This window comes from Hypomesus nipponensis, chromosome 3 (assembly GCF_054491055.1).
Source record: "Hypomesus nipponensis isolate SF chromosome 3, ASM5449105v1, whole genome shotgun sequence".
In the NCBI taxonomy this organism is placed as follows: Eukaryota; Metazoa; Chordata; class Actinopteri; order Osmeriformes; family Osmeridae; genus Hypomesus; species Hypomesus nipponensis.
In genome coordinates this window covers 6,479,887-6,499,539 of record NC_140363.1, presented here as the reverse complement: position 1 = coordinate 6,499,539, position 19,653 = coordinate 6,479,887, and the positions used below count along the sequence as shown (strand labels likewise).

General features: G+C 48.0%; 1 protein-coding gene across 2 annotated transcripts; it reads right to left on the bottom strand.

Moving 5' to 3' along the window:
- Nucleotides 1-33: 33 nt before the first annotated feature.
- On the bottom strand, nucleotides 34-15,231 carry rab3gap2 (RAB3 GTPase activating protein subunit 2 (non-catalytic)). 2 transcript variants are annotated; one of them, XM_084674201.1, is made up of 35 exons: nucleotides 14,725-15,231; nucleotides 13,565-13,659; nucleotides 12,524-12,644; nucleotides 12,255-12,333; nucleotides 11,796-11,843; nucleotides 11,581-11,656; nucleotides 11,343-11,444; nucleotides 10,779-10,878; nucleotides 10,356-10,454; nucleotides 10,043-10,191; nucleotides 9,850-9,929; nucleotides 9,390-9,479; nucleotides 9,155-9,294; nucleotides 8,779-8,974; nucleotides 8,463-8,606; nucleotides 8,261-8,343; nucleotides 7,929-7,993; nucleotides 7,584-7,674; nucleotides 7,358-7,479; nucleotides 7,050-7,260; nucleotides 6,701-6,798; nucleotides 6,458-6,566; nucleotides 6,162-6,322; nucleotides 5,780-5,954; nucleotides 5,347-5,505; nucleotides 4,408-4,514; nucleotides 4,198-4,264; nucleotides 4,039-4,109; nucleotides 3,906-3,941; nucleotides 3,669-3,803; nucleotides 3,133-3,348; nucleotides 2,908-2,997; nucleotides 2,189-2,422; nucleotides 1,780-1,944; nucleotides 34-1,217 (listed from the first exon to the last, which is right to left on the bottom strand). In XM_084674201.1, exons 1-35 carry the CDS (start codon nucleotides 14,840-14,842, stop codon nucleotides 1,065-1,067), a joined length of 4,185 nt encoding a protein of 1,394 aa, XP_084530327.1. In that variant the 5' UTR covers nucleotides 14,843-15,231; the 3' UTR covers nucleotides 34-1,064. The 2 variants fall into 2 exon arrangements, with proteins under 2 accessions (XP_084530327.1, XP_084530336.1); XM_084674210.1 differs by having other exon boundaries at nucleotides 3,729-3,803; nucleotides 14,725-15,229.
- Nucleotides 15,232-19,653: the final 4,422 nt, after the last annotated feature.

Below are 19,653 nucleotides of genomic sequence, written 5' to 3'. Positions count from 1 at the left end.
CCCCCCCCTCCCTCCCCCAAAAGACAACAGATCTTACTGTAAGCATGGAACCTTTATTTATTCTGTATTGCGTGAGCACTGTAAGTCCTCTAAACCTCCAAAACCTACATTATAGGAGGCTACGGGCAGAGATAGTACAGTACTGAATATAAATAACCAAAAATAATACCAATCGCTCAAAAAAGAATGATGCGATACATGACGTTAATCTGTGAGAGGCAGGAATGACTAACATTGAAGGAACATGGGTCTGACATGCAAAGCACCCTGCAGTCTACACGGTCTTAGTGTTTCGTTCAGGGAGTGAGAGGTGCTGCTCCAGTTCAAACGGAGGGACAGGATGGTTGCGATCAAAAGAAATGTGGAGATGTGTAGCACTGATCAATAACTTTTTACAGTAATAAAGAAACAGGGTGGGCAGGTTCTCCACATGTTAAGACTAATCTCCTACTTTGAGATTCTTAAATTGGAAAGAATGTCAGTTTTAGGATAGCCTTCGTCTGTGTCTGAGAAATCAGCCCCAAAATGTACGTCTAAACAAGAATACAATAATGATGTATTTGATCAAACTACTTTGAAAGCCTTAAAATGTTACCTACTCTCTTGATCTTCCTTAAATATATAATCTGAGAATGAATTAGATGTGACACTCTGATTTACGATGTGAGCAAGACTTCTAATCATTAAAACAAATACCAGTTCTCAAATGTCTCCCTTTATCTGTACATGATAGGAGATTGTCGCGTTTAACACTTAATCAAGTTCTCTTTTGAACTCTGTCCCTTCATCCCTCCCAGCCCAGTTGACTGAAGTCAACAGCATTACATAGTTGCCTTGACAAAGTAACACCAGGGGACTGAACAAAGAGATATATACCAAGGCTAACTCCTTACCCACGCCCCCCTTCTTTTCGACCTTTCCACCTCCTCTAAATCCTCATCCTCTTAACACTTTCGAAAGCCGCTCGTGTCTCTCTCGCTCTCTGCTGACCTTGCCTACTCATTCCATCTTCCCCTTCTCTCCCATCAGTCTTTCCGGAGCCTTCCGGAATGTGTCTCCTGCCCTCAGTCCTCTCCCTGCAGGGCGTCGACAGCCTCCAGCAGGTGCAGGGCCAGGCTGTACTGGCCGTGGTTCTCTGGCAGCATCTCCACCAGGCGGCTCACCAGTCTGCTGGTCTGGGCCAGGGCCACCAGGGGGCAGCGCAACTCCCCGGGGTCCTACACACACACACAGTAAGTAAGTTAAACAACAGTTAAGGTTAAAGCTTTTCTGTTTCCGGTGTAATAAAAGCTGTCACTATAGTAACAGAACCCCTGTGCCCCAAGTACATGGGATCGAGGAGTTTGTGGTTTTCACAAACCGACCGCACCGTTAAAAACAATATCAAACCATTGTCACAGTTCCACATCGTTCTGAGGTTCTCAGAAGACGAGAGAGGGGGGGTCAGGGAGTCTCACCATAGCCTTGAGCCAGGTGCAGAGGGTGGGGGTCAGGGAGTCTTACCATAGCCTTGAGCCAGGTGCAGAGGGTGGGGGTCAGGGAGTCTTACCATAGCCTTGAGCCAGGTGCAGAGGGTGGGGGTCAGGGAGTCTCACCATAGCCTTGAGCCAGGTGCAGAGGGTGGGGGTCAGGGAGTCTTACCATAGCCTTGAGCCAGGTGCAGAGGGTGGGGGTCAGGGAGTCTTACCATAGCCTTGAGCCAGGTGCAGAGGGTGGGGGTCAGGGAGTCTTACCATAGCCTTGAGCCAGGTGAAGAGGGTGGGGGTCAGGGAGTCTTACCATAGCCTTGAGCCAGGTGCAGAGGGTGGGGGGCAGGCGGGCCAGCAGCTCCATGGCAGGCTGGGTCTGGGTCTGGGTGTGCAGCAGGGAGTAACTCAGCCGCTGGCCTGTCAGCACCAGCAGCTGGGAGCCCAGCACGTCCCTGTCCTCCACCTCCATCATCACCTGGAGCCGTGGGGGGGGGGGGGGGGGGGGGGGTTGGAGTGCTAGTGTTACGTGAGTGCTCGTTAGAAAGTGTCATTCCTGGTCGCAAATGTCACGAGGCGCGCTCATAGTGTAGCAACACACACAATGTATTTCAGGTAAGTTTAGGTTAGTCGACCTTTTCTTCATGAAGCGTTCCTCTTAATTCGGAATCGATCGTTGATCCTGATGAGATACACGTCTGTGTGTGTGTCTGTGTCTTTACCTCCTCAGCTCGCGGGTCCAGGCCCTGGTTGTACAGCTCACACACCAGGTGTCTTCGCAGGATGTCCTGGTTGACCTGCAGCAGGGGGCCCAGGTCCTGACACAGGGAGGGCCACCAGTCGGCCCCGGGACCAGAGTCCCCCGGCACGGTCCTGGGCGCACATCCAGGGACGGGGGCCTCTCCTCCGGCTTCCCCCAGGGTCTTCACCCAGCCGGTCAGCACGCGCAGCAGGAACTGAGGGGGAGGAGAGGAGGAGCAGGGGAGGGGAGAGAAGGGACGCGAGGATGAAGAGGACGGAAAGACACGTGGGCGGAGAGAGTCCAAGGAGAGGGCCGATAAGCAGGGCTCGCGGCCCCCCGCTCACACCCACACACCCACCCACACCCACACACACCCACCCAGACACACACCCACCCACACACCCACACCCACACACACCCACCCACACACACACCCAGACACACACCCACACACACACCCAGACACACACCCACACACACACCCACACACACACCCAGACACACACACACCCACACACACACACACACCCAGACACACACACACACACACCCAGACACACACACACACACACACCCAGACACACACACCCACACACACACACACACCCAGACACACACACACACACACACACCCAGACACACACACCCACACACACCCACACACACCCACACACCCACACAGGCTTATTTGGATCCTACCTCCTGGCGTAGGGAGATCAGCCCAGGGTCCATGTCTCCACTGGGCATCAGCTGGATGGTGGTCAGGTCTCTGAAGAAGGCATTCTTACCCTGGAGCCCAGAAGGAGGAGAGAGAGTGTGTGTGTGTGTGAGTGTGTGTGTAGGGCAGCGTAAGGGAAAACACAGTCAAAAAGTCCCGTGTGCTAGGGGGCTCTCGCAGGCAATCACACACACACACGTCCGGACCTTGCTGTCAAACAGGCTGAGCGGTTTAACCCGGAGGCCAAAGGTCATAGCTGCGTGCATGATGGAGGCCAGCAGACAGTGGTGCTGCACGAGGGGGTAGTGGACCCCCCTCTGGTCGAGAGCCAGCTCTGCTATGGAGGCCGGCCCCTCGGCGCTCCCCCACACCTCCTCCACACGGAGGTCTGTGTGGGCCACCTCTTCCACGGCCGAGTCCGCCTGGAGGAAGAGGCAGAGGGCAACAGAGGAGGGGGGTTAAGTGTCATGCATTTCTGTGGCAGAGTGAATTGTGAGTGTTAGATAGGTGCGAGATAGGAGGTTCAGACTGAGCAGTTAGTATGTCATAATGAAACAATAAAGAGTGAAAGTAAACCATTAAATATGATTTAGTTATAATAATCATTTAAAATATGACAAACATCCAAATGAATTGAATTCCCATATGACCAAAGGAAAATAATTACTATAAAGATCCAACATGAAAATGTGACATGAACGTCCAACAGTAGGATGAGTGTCGAATGGGGTTATGGACTTACGTAGTTGAGCAAAGTAGGAAAGCGAGAGAGAAAGAAGAGGGAATCCAGCGGTGCGCTCACCTCCATCAGGATCTGCAGCAGCTGCACGCAGGAGCCCAGGAAGGTCGTCATGGCACCATCTCCCATGCCCACATCCTGACACACACACACACACCGTTATATTCAAACCGAAACATGCCCTTTTTATGCCATGACAATGCCATGTTTTGTGTAAGAATCGCGTGAGGTGCCACTTACCCTGCGACATAGTCGATCTTTAGGAGCTTTCCCCACCTGAGGCAAAAGGGAGAACAAAATTCAAAGTCATGTTAGTAAAAAAAATGGACAAGATAGGCCCACTCAGTCCAAATATGCGCACACACAAGTATACCTTCTCCATCAGGAAGGCCGCAGCGGAGAAGCGCTTGACAATGAAAGTGCTCCACATCATGGAGGAGATACCTGAGACAGAGAGACCCATTTCAATATTCTCAATATCTCTCGCTATCGTGATTTGGGATGTGGCAAAACTGGACGTCTACCGACACACCTAGCTGGATGTGAGGACTGGAGACCAGCTTCAAGTGTTCCACGGCCGAGCACAGATGACGCCCCTCCTACAGAAAGAGACAGACGTGTGGATAGTGAGAATGATAACGATAATGATGATAACAACGATAATAATGATAATGCATATGAATGAGTGATGTGTGATTATTGTGTGTGTGTGTGTGTGTGTGTGTGTGTGACATAAACCCACCTCTGGGTCCTTGTTCCACTGCACCACATACTCCCAGCAGCAGTGGGCAAAGAGCAGGTCAGGACAGAGGGAGTCTGGGAAACGCTGGCACACAGACACCAGCAGCTCTGAAGGAAACACCCGCGAAAAAAGACGTCATTATTTAAAACACAAAGGATGCATGAGTATAGACACTGCCTTCAATACCAAAACAAGGACCATGTGGAAGAAATTTAGATTTCCTGTGTGCTTACATTATTCACTAATCAAGAGAACTAGTCATTGGATACTAGTTAGTATGTTCTCATGCAAGCTTGCTAGTAATAAGAGTAGATTGTGTCTGTGTCAGGGTTAATAGATGTTCGAGATCAAGAGAAAGTACTGGCTAAATGGTCCTTGTCATGACTACAAGGAGAGCTCCAACTATGAACTCTGTAGTTTGAGTGGTCATGTGTTGGGATCTGTGAATCTCTTTCTCTGAGACTGTTGTAACGTCATTACTGCCTGACTGTCACTATCTATGTTTACATTCTTGTGCCCTATAAAAGATGGTCCTCCGGCCTTCAGAGCCAAGAGAGACATGATTGAGACCTAAGCCTGGTGTTGTGTTGTCATTTTATTGTCAGAGGTCTGGTTTTCTCTCCCAATCTGCAAATTGATAAATACTTATTAAAATCCAGAACTCAACTGAACTTAGTTACTCTGTTTATGAAGGGACGGACAAAACACTTTCTTCATCAACCACCAGGAAACACTGTATACAGTACAACTAAATATACAGTATGAGCATAAAAGGCAGGATAGGTAACGTCAAACAAAGCCCGGTTGTCGAGCTATTCGTCCCAGAGTGGAACAGACCGACAGAGATACCCGCCTTCATACATTGACGAATACCAAGCAGTCTGAAATGGGACGTTGTCCATCCACCTCCACGGGCTCCCACCCTGGGCCGCCACTCACCTGCTGCCCCGCCCAGCTCTGACTCGTGACTCTTCTCCTGCCCCTCGCCAGGCTGTTCCGTCAGCTCGCACGGCCCCCCCTCCTGCAGTCTGCTCCTCAGCAGCTCGGGGGCCAGGCCCTGCCTGAACACCCACTTGGACACGCTGTCTGCGATGCCACCTGGGAGAGGGAGGGGTCGCGTGGCATGAGACGGAGACCTCCCTTCAAATTCAAACCCCCACTTTTCAATAGAAGGGAAAGGAGGCAGTGCAGACCAAGGAGAGGAGTTAAGTAGATAGGTAGGCAGAAAGGATGGTAGAATCGATTCAGGGACAGTTCAGGAAAAGACAGACAGCAGACGGGGCCAAGTGAGCGAGGAGAGGCAGAGAGAAGACGAGAGAGAGGCGCGGAGGGGAAAGAAGGGAGAGGAGGATGAGTGAACTGCTCCTCCTACCTCGCCCGCCCTCCAGGAGGCTCCTGACGGAGCACAGCGGGGGGGCGCCGCCCGGCGTGCCCGGAGGAGGGGGCACGCACAGCAGCGTCTGCAGGGTCAGCACGTCCTCCAGCTGCCTCACGCACACGGCCCACTGCTCCAGCTCCAGCGACACCGCCTCCCAGTCCGACTGGAACTGAGGCGGACAAACTAAATATACATTCTGAACAGCATATACAGTCACACATTCATAGACATACTTATATAAATATACAATTTTAGCCCGGGTTTGTGTGTGTCATTGTCCTTTAAGTGTGCGCGTGCTACGTTCCCGTTCAGTGCATTGATGTATACCAGAGAGATACAAAATTAATACACATCTAATGACCCCTGCGTGTGGTACCTTGCTGTCGGCCAGGCTGGTGATGGAGGCCTTAGCGGCACGGTGAGCCACCAGAGCGGCCAGCAGGGCGGCGGCAGAGCTGTGGGACTGGACGCACGCAGTGCGCACCTGCAGCCACCAGGGGGAGACAGACTGAGGGTCCCACGACTCCTCCACGGCCCCTGGGGAGGAGAGGTTTGAGAAGAGACGAAAAAGCACGATTCAGCTTTCTTTTGGAATGGTTGGTCGTTCCTCGACCGCCCACGGATGAGAGGGAATATATATATTTGTAAACGGGTGATGGAGTGACCGTGCACCTTTCATGGAGCTGAGAGCGGCGAGCAGCGCGTGCAGGTTCTGGACGGACTCTTTGGGCTTCTTCAGGACGTCCTTCTCCCTGTGCAGCCACAGGCTGAGCAGCAGCGACTGAGGAGGCAGGAGGAACACACACACACGCACGCGCGCGCACGATCAAATCCAATCTGACCGACACGAATCCTCCGACCACCTTCACTCTTTTCCCCCTTCATACTTGTTTGGTTCTTCCGTGGCTCTCTCACCAGTAGTTGCTGGGGGCTGATGCCGGTCTCTTGTAGTGTGTCACACACCTGCTGCAGAGGGCTCTCCCCTGTCAGACAGCCCCAGAACAAGAAGCTGCCTACGAAGACAACAAGCACACTCTTCTTTAGACTCCTCCAGCCTCTATGCTCACCCCTTCAATGAACTATACCATGTGTGTGTGTGAGTGAGTGAGTGAGAGACAGTGACACAGAATCAATTTGAAAGAACGTTTGTCAGTGGGTGTGTGTTTGGTACGTACATACACGAGCGCGAATTGCGACATCAACATGGGGCCACACATCCACAAGTGTGTGTGTGTGTGTGTGTGTGTGAAACGGGCCACCTCACCAAGTTGATTCCAGTCGGCGTCTTGCCCACGGACCACCTTCACCTCCCCGCCCTGGCACTCCATCTGCGACAGGAAGCTCTGCACAGGAAGTGGGCTGTCAGGGGAGTCCTGGGCGAATGAGACGGCGGGGCGGGAGGTGAGCTCGGCGTAGCGCCGCAGGGTGGGGCTCAGGCCGGCCAGCTCCTCCTCCAGACCTGCCGACAAGTCTGACTGCAGGAGAGGGAGGGAGAAAAGGAACAATGTTGTCCGTCGAAAGTCTTCCCTCCTTGGGCGAACACGAGCGTCTGCGAGTGCGGGCGTGCCTCACCAGTTGGGGGTGCGTCGTGGATCCTCCAACCGTGTGGAGCCGTTGGATGTCTGCGTAGAGCTGGAGCAGTTTGAGCTGAGAAGAGCACAGCTGCAGTAGAGTTTCATCCACTGCCTCGGGGTCTGAGAGGACAACGCGCACATTTGTATGAACGCGTGGACACATTGTGGGAGCACCCTCATGTTATATGGGCTATGTTGACACATAGATAAACAAGATGCAGCACCTTGTTCCTTAAGGCTGTCCAATAGGGCACCAGTGATGCTGGTCAGGCAAGAGACTGGTGCATTTTTATTTGAAAGCAGAGACTCCAGTGCCTATGAGATTAAACAGAAGTGAGGGAATAAATACATTGATCACATACACAATTTATATCTCTATATACTATATATATATATATCTCTATATACTATATATATATATCTCTATATACTATATATATATATCTCTATATACTATATATATATATCTCTATATACTATATATATATATATATATATATATATACTATATATATATAAGATATGATTGTGTGGCATACATATACTATATGAAAGAAATTGAGAAACACCTGTTTCTTAATGGCGGGGTGTTTGATGTCTAGCAGTGCACTCTTTGCTTCCCTCTCCAACGTATCTGTAGAGAGACGACGCAGAGGAGAGAGGTCCAATCGAATGTCCCAGACATTCCCTCAAGCTCCTCCCCCTCCACACATCCTCCCTTCGCTCCCCCCTCCTTTCTGTCTGTGTGGTGACCAGCCGTCTTTCACTCTCCCACAAACACACCAATAATCCTTCTTCCTATCCCACTTCTCCCATCTCCCTCTCTCCCTCCGCCTCGTCACCCACTTTCTCCCTCGCTCTCCCTTTCTTCATACCTCCCGCCCCCCCCCCCCTCTCCTACCTGGCTCCACCTCTCTGCTCCTCAGCACGGCGGTCAGCCTCTTCAGCAGGTGCATGTCCTTGGCTCGCTCGCTCTTCTTATCGCTGCGGAGTGGAGAACGGGACGTTGGACGGCGGAGCGAGGACGCCCCCTCCCCCCCGGGCCCGCGTGTGCGACGACGGCGGCGGCAAAAGCGTGCGTGCGTGCGCGCCCGCGGACTCACCTCAGGGCCAGGTGGAAGGGCACGGTGATGGTGCGCAGCACTCCGGTGGCGGGGTCGAGCAGACACACCTGCTGTGTGTGGAGCTGCCAGCCCTGGCTGGTGACACTGTTCACCCCCATCAACCTGTAGCCTGCATACAGCAGCCTGGAGGAGAGGGGGGGGGGAGGTTTATATGCGTGTCCACTATGACGTTCCTTTGAGGAGCCAAGAGATGCCATTTGCGGGGACCTACAGACACGCACGTACTCGTCTGCATGTGCGAAAGTGCGCGCCCAAAGGCCTTCCAGTTAACTTGTGTGTGTGTGTTCATTTGTACCTGCAGTGTTTGCCCACAGTGAAGGCCCCCACTCTGGGGCCCTGCTGCGTGCCCCACACCTCCAGGATGCCCCTGCGAGGGGCGTAGATCACCAGGAACTGGGCGTGGCGGCGAGGGAGGGGCGCAGACGGGGAGGACTCGCGCTCGCCCCGCCCCTCGGACACCTGCACCCAACCCAGCTGGGCATCGCGGTACCCTGAGAGGGGGAGGGGACCACTCGTGTCGTCACAGCAAGAAAACACGGCGCTTTCGTTCCCATCCATGTGTATCTCCCCCCCCAAAAAAGGCCCAACGAGCCTTCTGAATTCAAACGAGAAAGCTTTATTGCCTTCGTCGCGTTGACGTTAGGCTTAGGCACAGCCGGCTGCTCCCTTACCCTTCCACATGCGTATAGCGATGCCCCTCGACACGTCCAGCAGGGCCACTCGGCCAAAGTCGTCCGTCACTCCTGCCAGCGTGTTGCATGGAGACAGGCAGATGGACTCGCCGTGGCGACGCGAGTCCGGGAGACCGAATCTGTGCGTTGGGCAGAACAGGCCGGGATGGGTAACGGCGCCGGGGACAAACCGCAGGAAAAGGGAATGCCTTTGTGGTGCGACGGGATTGGCTACCTGACGGCGAGGGGCGTGGCCGGCTCGACCTTGGGCTTCTGCTTCTGCGCCGGCTCCTCCTCGCTTTTGTTCTTCCAACCCAGCCACCCGCTGACGGAGAGAGAGAGAGAGAGAGAGGTGGGGGAAGGAGAGGAAGAGGAGGAGGAAAGGGGAGAGAGACGAGGAAAGGAGCGGAAGAAGAGAATGATTGGGGGGAGAGAGACAATTGCAAATGGGAGGAAGGGGGATAACGAAAGCTGTCAAACGTGACTGAGGGTGAGCGAGGGGCAGCAACAAGACTATCAGGAGTACTGATATATAAAGTCTGTCCTTTTGTGGCCAGCGGCTTGCAGTACTGCTACGTTGCCCAAAGTATTGCTCAGTCGAAACTTCCGGAAGTCCCTTGGAGTACATTCCAAACACACAACCATAGCTACTTTTAAGCATACACTAAAGGCCTCAATACACACAAGAGACTGACCTGGCAGCACTGAAGAGGGCCGAGGTGAGCTTACTGGCCACAGCTAGTGCCACATGGGAGAGGAGAGGCTGGGAGTTACCCTGGAGAGACAGAGGAGGGGGGACAGTCGGAGCATGTCCTGAAAAGCCCTTTTGACACCCATACTGTTAAACACACCAACAGACACACACACACACAAACACAGTGGTCTGACCTCAACAGCATAGTAGAAGCCGGTGTAGGGCCCTCCACCAACTGTGATGTACTGACTCATTGCGGGAGGGCTACCCTTGACAGAGGCATGGAACCCGCCCAAGATGGAGGCGTTCTTCATCTGGTCAAACACACACAGAGTCATAATACCTGGAGGAGGGGGAGGAGGGGGTGCAGGGAGAACAGAAGGGAGGGGGATGAGGGAAACATGGGATATGAGAGGGGAAGGAGCATCTTTTTCCACACCTCCCTCTCTCCCTCCCTCTCTCCCTTCCTCTGTGTGTGTGTTTCTTCCTCTCTCGTCCGAGACTCACCCACGCTGCTGTGGTCTACGATGGCGTCCATGTCCTGAAGACCCCACTTTTTATAAGCCAGGGGAGGAGGCTGGATGACATCACTTCCTGCTGCCGCCGCTGGAACGTAAACAGACAGAGAAATACCGTATTAGTTCAATGCTGATGGTCAAGTCTGAAAAATACTCAAGCACATACCATTCACGGCATAATACGCGCCAATCCAGAACTAAAAGTTAATCCTCTATGCAACAACTATGTAGCATAACTAATCTGTGATTATGCTTGTGGGTACCTGAGTTCATTGTGGCGAATGCTGTCCCCCCCCAGTCAGCAAATAAAAGAATATGGATGTATTAATACTATTGTGACTGTATTGTACTACCACTAAGACTGCACACACACACACACAGACATAGAGAATACCCTCAGACACAAACATACCTCTGGCCACCTGGTTTCTGCAGGCACGTAAAGACTGGAAGAGACTGAATCCATCGATAGTGACCAGTGCTGCTGGGTAGAGGATACTCAATTCCTCATGCTGGGACAGATACACAGAGAGGGAGAGTGGAGAGAGAAAGAGAAAGAGAGAGAGAGAGATAGAGAGATATAGAGAGATAGAGAGATAGAGAGAGAGAGAGAGAGAGAGAGAGAGAGAGAGAGAGAGAGAGAGAGAGAGAGAGAGAGAGAGAGAGAGAGAGAGAGAGAGAGAGAGAGAGAGAGAGAGAGAGAGAGAGAGAGAGAGAGAGAGAGAGAGAGAGAGAGAGAGAGAGAGAGAGAGAGAGAGAGAGAGAGAGAGAGAGAGAGAGAGAGAGAGAGAGAGAGAGAGAGAGAGAGAGAGAGAGAGAGAGAGAGAGAGAGAGAGAGAGAGAGAGACAGATAGAAAGACGTGAAAAAAAGAGAAGGACAAACAAATGATCACATGGCTGAACTGTTGTCCAGTCACTCTGATAAACATCTGTTCCGGAACACGGCAGTGGCATGTGCACGACGCGCGGATCCCACCTGCTCCGTGACCCCGGGGTGTCGGGGGATTTCGTAGGTGCGACATTTCAGTCTCAGCACAGGGTCTTCGTTCAGCAGCTGAGCCAAAAGCAGGACCCCGCTCTACCGAGGCAAGACACCACACCAAACAGTGCCTTTAACCACCACCTCTCACTGGCCTTCGCTAACTACTGGTGTTCGACCAGGCATTGCCGGGCATGGTAGTTGGGACAGGATGACAGTCGTGTCATTGTGGTACCTCAGTGTAGAAACGCACGTAGCCAGAGGAGAAGCCCACGACAATGCAGGTCCAATCGGGGCGCCCGGTGGAGCTCCTACACACACACACACACACACACACACACACACACAAAGTGTCGTCAAACAAGCTTTTGTACTTCCGTTGTGTAATTCATAAGCGTGCACACACAGACACACACAGAACACACAGACACACACACACAGACACACTACCTCTTCTGGCTGGCCAGGGGGATGCAGATGACACTGCTCACACACTCCCTGCAGAGAGAGAGAGAGAGAGAGAGAGACAGTGAGGAAGAATTTCAGTTTCTGTCAGTCACTCCCAACCTCCCTTGTCCTTCTCAGATTTCTCTCGTATGTATTTGCGTTTTTCCCCCTATGTGCCATATCAACCCTACCCTTCTACTCCCTCCTTCCCAATGCTTTCTTCTCCAATCGCGTTCATCTTTCTCTGCCGTTTCATTCCTCCCTCGACCATTCGTGTCCTTTCCCTTTTCTCTTTCTCTCACAAACTCCATTTCCCGCCCTTACTCCTGTCCTTCGCTCGCCCATCGAACCCTTCCTGCTCATGTTCCTATTCTACCTCTCCTTTCCTCACCTCTAATCTTTTACTCACCCTCCTCTTCTACTTTGATCCCCCCCCCCCCCTTCTGCCCCCACCATCCTCACCCCTCCTCTATGCTGAGGCTCCCGCTCCAGGACACAGCCAGGGTCATCTCCTCCTTCCCTCTGTCTGTGCGCCATTTTGCTGTAGGGGGGGGGGGAATGGAAACAAAAGCAGTCAAAATCCCTTACTGTTAAAGACAGTGCATGTGGTTGTGGTTAGAGGGCATAATGGCTTTATGGAGTGTGTGTGTGGGTGTGTTTGTGTGTGTGTGCGTGCATGTCCATACTCGTGTTTGTGCGCCTGTCCACGTTTGTTTGCGATAAAGACAAACCTGACAGAAAGACAGCCTTGTGTTGGTGGGCCACCACCAGCAGATCAGAGCATGGTGACAAAGACACTACACAGTCCTGCAGCCAGGAGGTGCTCACTGCAGCAACAAGCTCCTCCTCTACCTGCAGAGACAGCAGTCCAGAGTCACAACCCTGTTCAGGCCCGCCTCTCACTGTTTTTAGCGGGCTTATTTGACAGACGGGGCATTCTTTCCCATTGGCCACAGAGGGTGTCTGTGGAGGGCTTTGGGTCAGGGCAAGGGCTGTCTGTCTTGATTTCCCTGTGTGGGATACTCTAGAGCTGGTCAACGGGAGCCTCACTGAGTGTTCTGACGTACAATATAACGACATGGTATGCTGTCTTTGGGCTAAGAACAGGGTTCAGATTGTCAATAGGGCTGGGGAAAATCATAGGTAAACCACAGTGACAGCAGAATGAGATACTGGATGTGTGCTTCTCTGCACGCTGATATATTGCAAATTGTTGGGGATCCTACACATCCCTTTTATGTTGAATTAGACAAGTGCCCTTCGGGAAGTCGTTACAGGGTAACTCAAGGAACTACACTCTTTCATCTCTCCATTTCTTGGATGGATTTATAAAGGAACTTGTGTCCTAGTGGGATGAATTAGAACCTACACTTTGACAGCTGGTTCATTTAAAGCTCCTATTTGTGGTATTGTTCGTTAAAAGAAAGACACATTTACATAATTGTCTGGGTCTGTGTGTGTGTCTGTGTGTGTGTGTGTGTGTGTGTGTACAGAGTCAGAACTACATTCAGGACATCCTCTACATGCAGACAAAGCAGTACAGTCAGAACCATGTTTAGGCTTATGATGCACCAATGGGATTAGTTCCATATCATGAGAGAGATGGAAAGAAAAGTAAGATCCAATGAGCCGTGTGAGTGTCTTAGGAAAGGACAGACACTAACATGGCTGAATAAGGAACATGTGACTTCACCTGTGCATGCATTTTGAGTAAAAGCTTCATTATATTTTTTTGAACTACACATAAACGAGAGAGAGGTACAGTAACAGACCGTAGAGTTGGCAGTGGCAGTGGCAGCGCCATCTTCTTTGGCATCAGCGTTTCCCCACGCTTCCCAGTCTGAATTGTCCCACGCCAACTCATGTTCTGAAATAAATACAGAAAGAGATATACAGAGGAAAAGGGAGATGGTTATTAAAATACTATAGATCTTACTATAATATAACCCCCCCCACCCAAAGAAATGGAATGCTATATAAATAAAGAGAGTATGGATAGATGGAAGTACAGTAAGTATGCACAGACATCTCTGGAGAGGAAATAACCGAAGGTAAACAATGTTATTAAAACGCTAAACATTTTTCACATTGGCCCTAGCCAGAGAGAGAAAAATAATTAATGGAGTAGGTAATTTAAGATATGGAAGAACAAAGAAGTTTGAGATGGAGAAAGAGCCTGTATTATGAGTGGGAGGTAAACAGAGATACCTCATTTGACATCTAAGGAGGTGTGCTTTGTGTGCGTGTTTGTCCAATATCAGGTCTCCTCATGTCACAATACAACTTATCACATTTAATGCAATTTATATACAGTTCGTTATTTGTATTTGCTTTTGTGTCTGCAAACCCTCATCGTCTTTTGTAAAACATCAAGCAATATTAATATTTTCAACTGCCCTCCTGTTGGATGACTCATACCACAGAAGGTCAGATCTCCATCGGCTAAAAGGAATTCAGATTCACAGAACCCCCGTGTGAATATAAACCTTTTAACTATTTGGAGTCAGGCAAAGAGAAACGATCATTTGGGGTATATATATTGGAGATGGTGCCAAATTGTACTTTAAAGCATAAAAAGCTACATTGATACGCATCAGGTAACAAGCGAATTTAGTGGTCAGCTGAACGTAGCTCGCTTGCTGTATGAATCATTATGCCATGATTCATGGTAAATACCGTTGTGACGTTAGGCTAGCTATCCAGCACCAACAACAATGTCCTATTGTCGAACAGCCATGGTTTTCTTAATTAAACTAAGACGTGTAGTTATTACTTAGTTCAAATACGCTTTACTTTGCAATACGACGCCAAAAAGTACAGATGTTTTGCTCTTTGCAGATGTTCTTCTCTTTTAAGTAACAGAAGTCAGGCATCTCAAACTCAAATGCCACTGACAAGCTAACTAGCGAGTTAATAGCCATACAGTAGTTACCTGGTTGGCTTTTGTCCTCCGAAGAAACTGTTGAGTTATGTTCCTGGTTTTGATATAAGAATTCCCTTACTGCTTTGAGTTCTTGAACCCGACAGAACTCCAACAGGCAGCAGGACATTTCGATCCCGACCCAAGCAGATACAGGGAAATTAGCTAGCCAGCTAGCCTTCCAGCAGCAGAGTCCAACAGGGTAAAAACAACGCTGCACAGTTGAAGTCTGCTTGTCGTGCTTGCAAATCAGACAGCTATCCTCGGTGTTTTTGTTGGTTCAAATAGACTATATTAACTAGACTATTTGGAAATATTTTGAGTTACTGTATTGTTCGAACTGTTTCACAGCCTCGGTTTAATTTGGTAATGACACATCGCTTTAAAAGTGGAGTTGAGTTTCTAAGACCTTGTCTGATGTGTATCGCCCCCAGCTGTCCAGGATGGCATTGCGAAAAAAACGGGGTTGGGCTGTATTCAAGATCAACAACATTTAACAACAACACACCGTTTACAGACGAAATTTTCAAATATATTCATCCCCGATGTTACAAATGTTCTTGAATACACCATGAGGTCGAACGTCACTGCGCAAACTGAACCAACACGATCACGATGTGATCAGTTACCATCAAATATGTACTTCACAATTTGCATTGTTCACTCTTGTAAACCTTTTGTTTACAATGCAATGTACTCATTAACTATTCTGTTCTCTAGAAATCGTTATTGATCCTAAAGTTATTACTTCATTGGCATATAATGAATTGTTTATTAGCTACGGTGGATCGCGAGGTTTAATTTTAAAGGAGGCAACGAGTCAAACCTTCTGAACGTAGACTATCATTACATTACAGTATCAAGAGGGAACAGTAACAAATGTCCATCGACGGATTTCAATGAAAACGTATGCTGTGGGAGATCTTCCATTGTCAGTTCCATTGTCAGTTTGTACCATGCAATTTTTAAAAACTAATGTTTAAATCACTTTTAAGTTATGTAAACTTGACTTTTAATTGTATGAACTTGATTGATTGCCTTAATATTGTGCTGACTTGATTGGGTACAGTGATACCCACTATCACACAAACTAAGAGCACTATCCAGGTTTATTGAGGTGAATAAGTGAAGGCATTACAACTGTGGCACTCAATTGTAGCGATGTAATAACTGAAAAGCACCACTTGGGTGCTAAACGCAACAACCTTATCATTTAGCATGTCATTGGTTTAGTATATATGTATCCAGTACGGATTCAAATAGGGTAAAAAATCTAATTATGTTGCGGATCTCAAGCATTATTTGGTTGCGTCCAGTGATGCGGCGTTTTCTCTACAGATACCTGTCACAGGTATATGATAAAGGACCATGCCGACATGACACTGATGACTCACTGCTGGGACAAAGAGCCCTCCCAGAAATCCTCAGTAGAGGACGTCAGGAACACCATGAGCCATCTCCTGAAGGGAATACAACTACTGAACCAGTCTGGGATACAAAACAAATTGTCCTGTATCAACAATATTAGTGCAGCATTTGTGGTGTCCATAAAAGGTGATCTTAATAGAGTATGTTTTTTTTTTTTTTTTTTTTACGTGATAGTGTATAGTTACTATTAAAGCCCCAATAAGTCACTCTCCATGTGTCTCTGCAGTAAATCCATGGTTCTGAGGTGCCTCTCCAGTCATTGCATCAGTGTTCAAGGTATTATTTTTTCCTTAATTGTTCATGGTCCAGTCTTGAATGGATCATGTCTAATGGGGTCCGTTGTCTCAGTGAGGAGAGCATACCGGGATGCCCCCAGAGCCGCCCTCAGAGCCGCCCACAGTTTGGGCCTCGCCCCTACTACTGCCAGATCAGAGCAGGAGTTGAAGTTAATTCAGAATCCTATAGGGAGGAATTGCAGCATTAGTGTTTTCAAAAGGGACCTTTGATACATCCCACGAGTGCCAGTTGACCATTAGAGGGCAGTGTAGTACAACCGTTGTGTTCAATAATGGATACGGATGGTTGTATTGCAGAGTTTTAATAGTTGACACAAAATAGCTGCAACTTTTTTTTAAAATGCTTTCCACCTCTGACCCATAGCAATGCAACTCTATTGATGTCTATGTTCCTCAGATGTGAATGACAAAAGTTAATTTTCCATGTCTTACCTAACGTGATCACCAGCTTCAGGTATGTTAAGGTGACTTCTTGATTTGATCAAGGATTTGGGATTCTAACCTGTGGCATACTATTTTTTTCGTAAACGTTCTGTTGGTTTAAGCCTCTGGCACTGTGTCCCAACTCTAAACACATGGTTGTGTTTGAGAAGCACAGCAAAATGGTCCAGGATTACCTTAAGGTGCAGGCTTAGTTCGCTCTTCTTGTCCAAAGAAGGTTAGTCACTTAGGTTCTCAAACACAGACACTCAGACAGTATAGTAACACAATGAACAGGCAGTGTAATAAGGAAATAAGTAGCTTACTGCAGAGTATAGTATTGTGTCAGAGCATATATTGTGATTGCCACATATTGCATTCCATATGATCTTATATATACATATATATATGTGATAAATGCTCATGCCTTTTCCAATGGAACTTTGGAAAAAATGCTGAACAAAAATAGAAATTTGCAACAATTTCATCATTGTTATAGTTGTTTTAAACAGATTGAAATGCATTATTTTTGCATTTTAGCTGATGAAATTTGGGATTAGCACCTTTTTTTACAATTTGCATAGCATTGTGTTCAGCATACAAACATTTAAGGGATGAATGATAACAATATAAAAATGTCCTCTCTTTGTGCTATTCCCAGGAAGCAAGTGTTCCCCCAGCTACAGCAGAACACTTCACATCTGCTCCAAGTGCACAACAAGCTCATGGAGAATAACGAGTGCTTCCACAGGCGTAGAAGACAGCTGGATACCAGCAGCACAGCAGCGAGTTGGACCCCGCTCTCCCCGATCCCGTTAAACTCCGCCAGAATACGTTGCAGATCCGTTGCATACGACCAGACTGTAGCTCTCCTTCAGCGTCTCCACCTTTCACTTCAGACTGACCCGATTACTGTGTGAAATGTTGTGCTGATACGTTTTGTAGGGAGGTTCAAAGGAAGGACCTTTCATGCCTCCAAGCTTAGATGGCTTCTCACCCCTGTTAAGTTGTGTTTGGGGCTGCTGTGTTGAGCAATGTTGCACAAACATTCTTCAAGACATGGTGAGTAACTCAAAAATAATTTATTTCATCACGGTTAGAGTGGACCGCAAAAACACAGAGGCCCTTTCAGGCCCCCCCTCCACACACACACACTTACTTCTTTAGCAAACAGGATGTATGAAACTGTCTAACACTTCAACAACGTAAAAAGGAAGATGACTTGCAGTCTTCAAGGTGTTTCCTCCTGCTCACTCGAGGCTTGTTTACCCAGGTACTGGTTGGTTAATGTCACCTGTTTGTATGCCTGCCAAGTCAAACTCTACAAGGCGCAGTCTTGTATTTATTTAATTTTACTGGCCTGAAATTATCATTGCATTCGCAGCGGATTTGATCAGTTCTATTGTCAATTCTATTATACAGAATTATTAAGAATATTGTTGTTATTTAACACCATATACTAGGTAAGCAACAAAAACAAAAACAATTCTCACAAGGTTTTAATAACAATGGTTTTAATGATTTAACTGATACTATACGTATATATAGAATGCTTATTAAAAGTGTTTGGAAGAGTTCTGTGATTCATATCTAGTGTTTGAACAACCATATCACTTCAATGTGTTTCCATGGTAATCTTAATTAGTTCATACAGTAGTGAAATAATAATGTTGCCATGTACAAGACTGTATATGTCTAACCTTTTGCTACACTGTGGTAATTAGACTTTGTATTATATTGGCAATGTTTTGCATATGAATCCTGTACAAACAATCCCTCACCCTCAAAAAATCAGCTTGAACCTGGTTTGAACTTGCACATATCATCTTTCTCTCAAATCTTTGAGATTTTCTGAATTGCGGAGTTGATGATTGTGTTTACTGTGTGAAAAACTCTTTGCAGCCCCCCTAGTGTGGCTTGGTCTAGTTGTGCGCTTCTGCTTTTGCCAAGTGTTGCTCAAATAAGTATATGTTGTTCCTTTGTTGGGTCAAATTCAGGTCTCTGAACGAGGTGTGTTGTGTTGCGCTGTGTTTAAGAGGTATGTAGTCTCTTCAGGAATTTGAAAGTCACTGTGAGTGAATAAGCCCCTGACAACTGAAAAATATTGTTTTAGCAGACACTTTATTCCAAAGCAACAAAAAAAACATGGGGGATTTCAACCTCTTGAAGTCAAACGTTCTACCACTGAGCTCTGCCCACCCCAGTAGAGAATATATATATATATATATATAAACTTTGTCAAACGTTTACACATTTAAAAATCATGTAAACATGTTACATGTATACATGATTGGCAGTCAGAACACTGTGTCCTAACATTGATCTCCATCTTGACTGAGTAAAGCTTTGAAAATCAGTTCTGGTTATTTATATCACTTGACATTGAGAATGTGGGCTGATCTGAATTCAGCTGTACAAATGGGATCCAAGAACCACGAGTCTGTGGCAACCTGATAAAATGTAATATAGCTTGCCATCTCCTCTGGGATTTGTCTCTATATTAGAAATTCAAGCTGTGGCTGTCAATGCTGTCTTTTTAAATGCTTTATCATGGGCAGCCTAGTAGATTGAACTCTGTGCAGAATACTATATATCTGTCTGCGTGCAGTAGCCTGTTATCATAAAGAGAGATAGACGGGGTCTTGGCAGTGTGTTTACAGTAGAATGTGGATTTAGTGTAGCATGTTGTGTACATTTAGCTATAAATCTGAAATTAGTCACTGATGACTCATTTTGAGACATGACCATTCCAAGTATTAATTAGATATTATTAGTTGTTTTTGTTTGTTGTAGAATT

Excerpts from the sequence above, each read along its gene's own strand:
- rab3gap2 (XM_084674201.1), bottom strand. The coding sequence starts at position 14,842 with ATGTCCTGCTGCCTGTTGGAGTTCTGTCGGGTTCAAGAACTCAAAGCA. Across the intron at positions 8,607-8,778 it reads ACTGTGGGCAAACACTGCAG|GCTGCTGTATGCAGGCTACA; the intron begins GTACAAATGAAC and ends CCTCTCCTCCAG. Across the intron at positions 7,675-7,928 it reads ACCCCGCCATTAAGAAACAG|GCACTGGAGTCTCTGCTTTC; the intron begins GTGTTTCTCAAT and ends TTAATCTCATAG.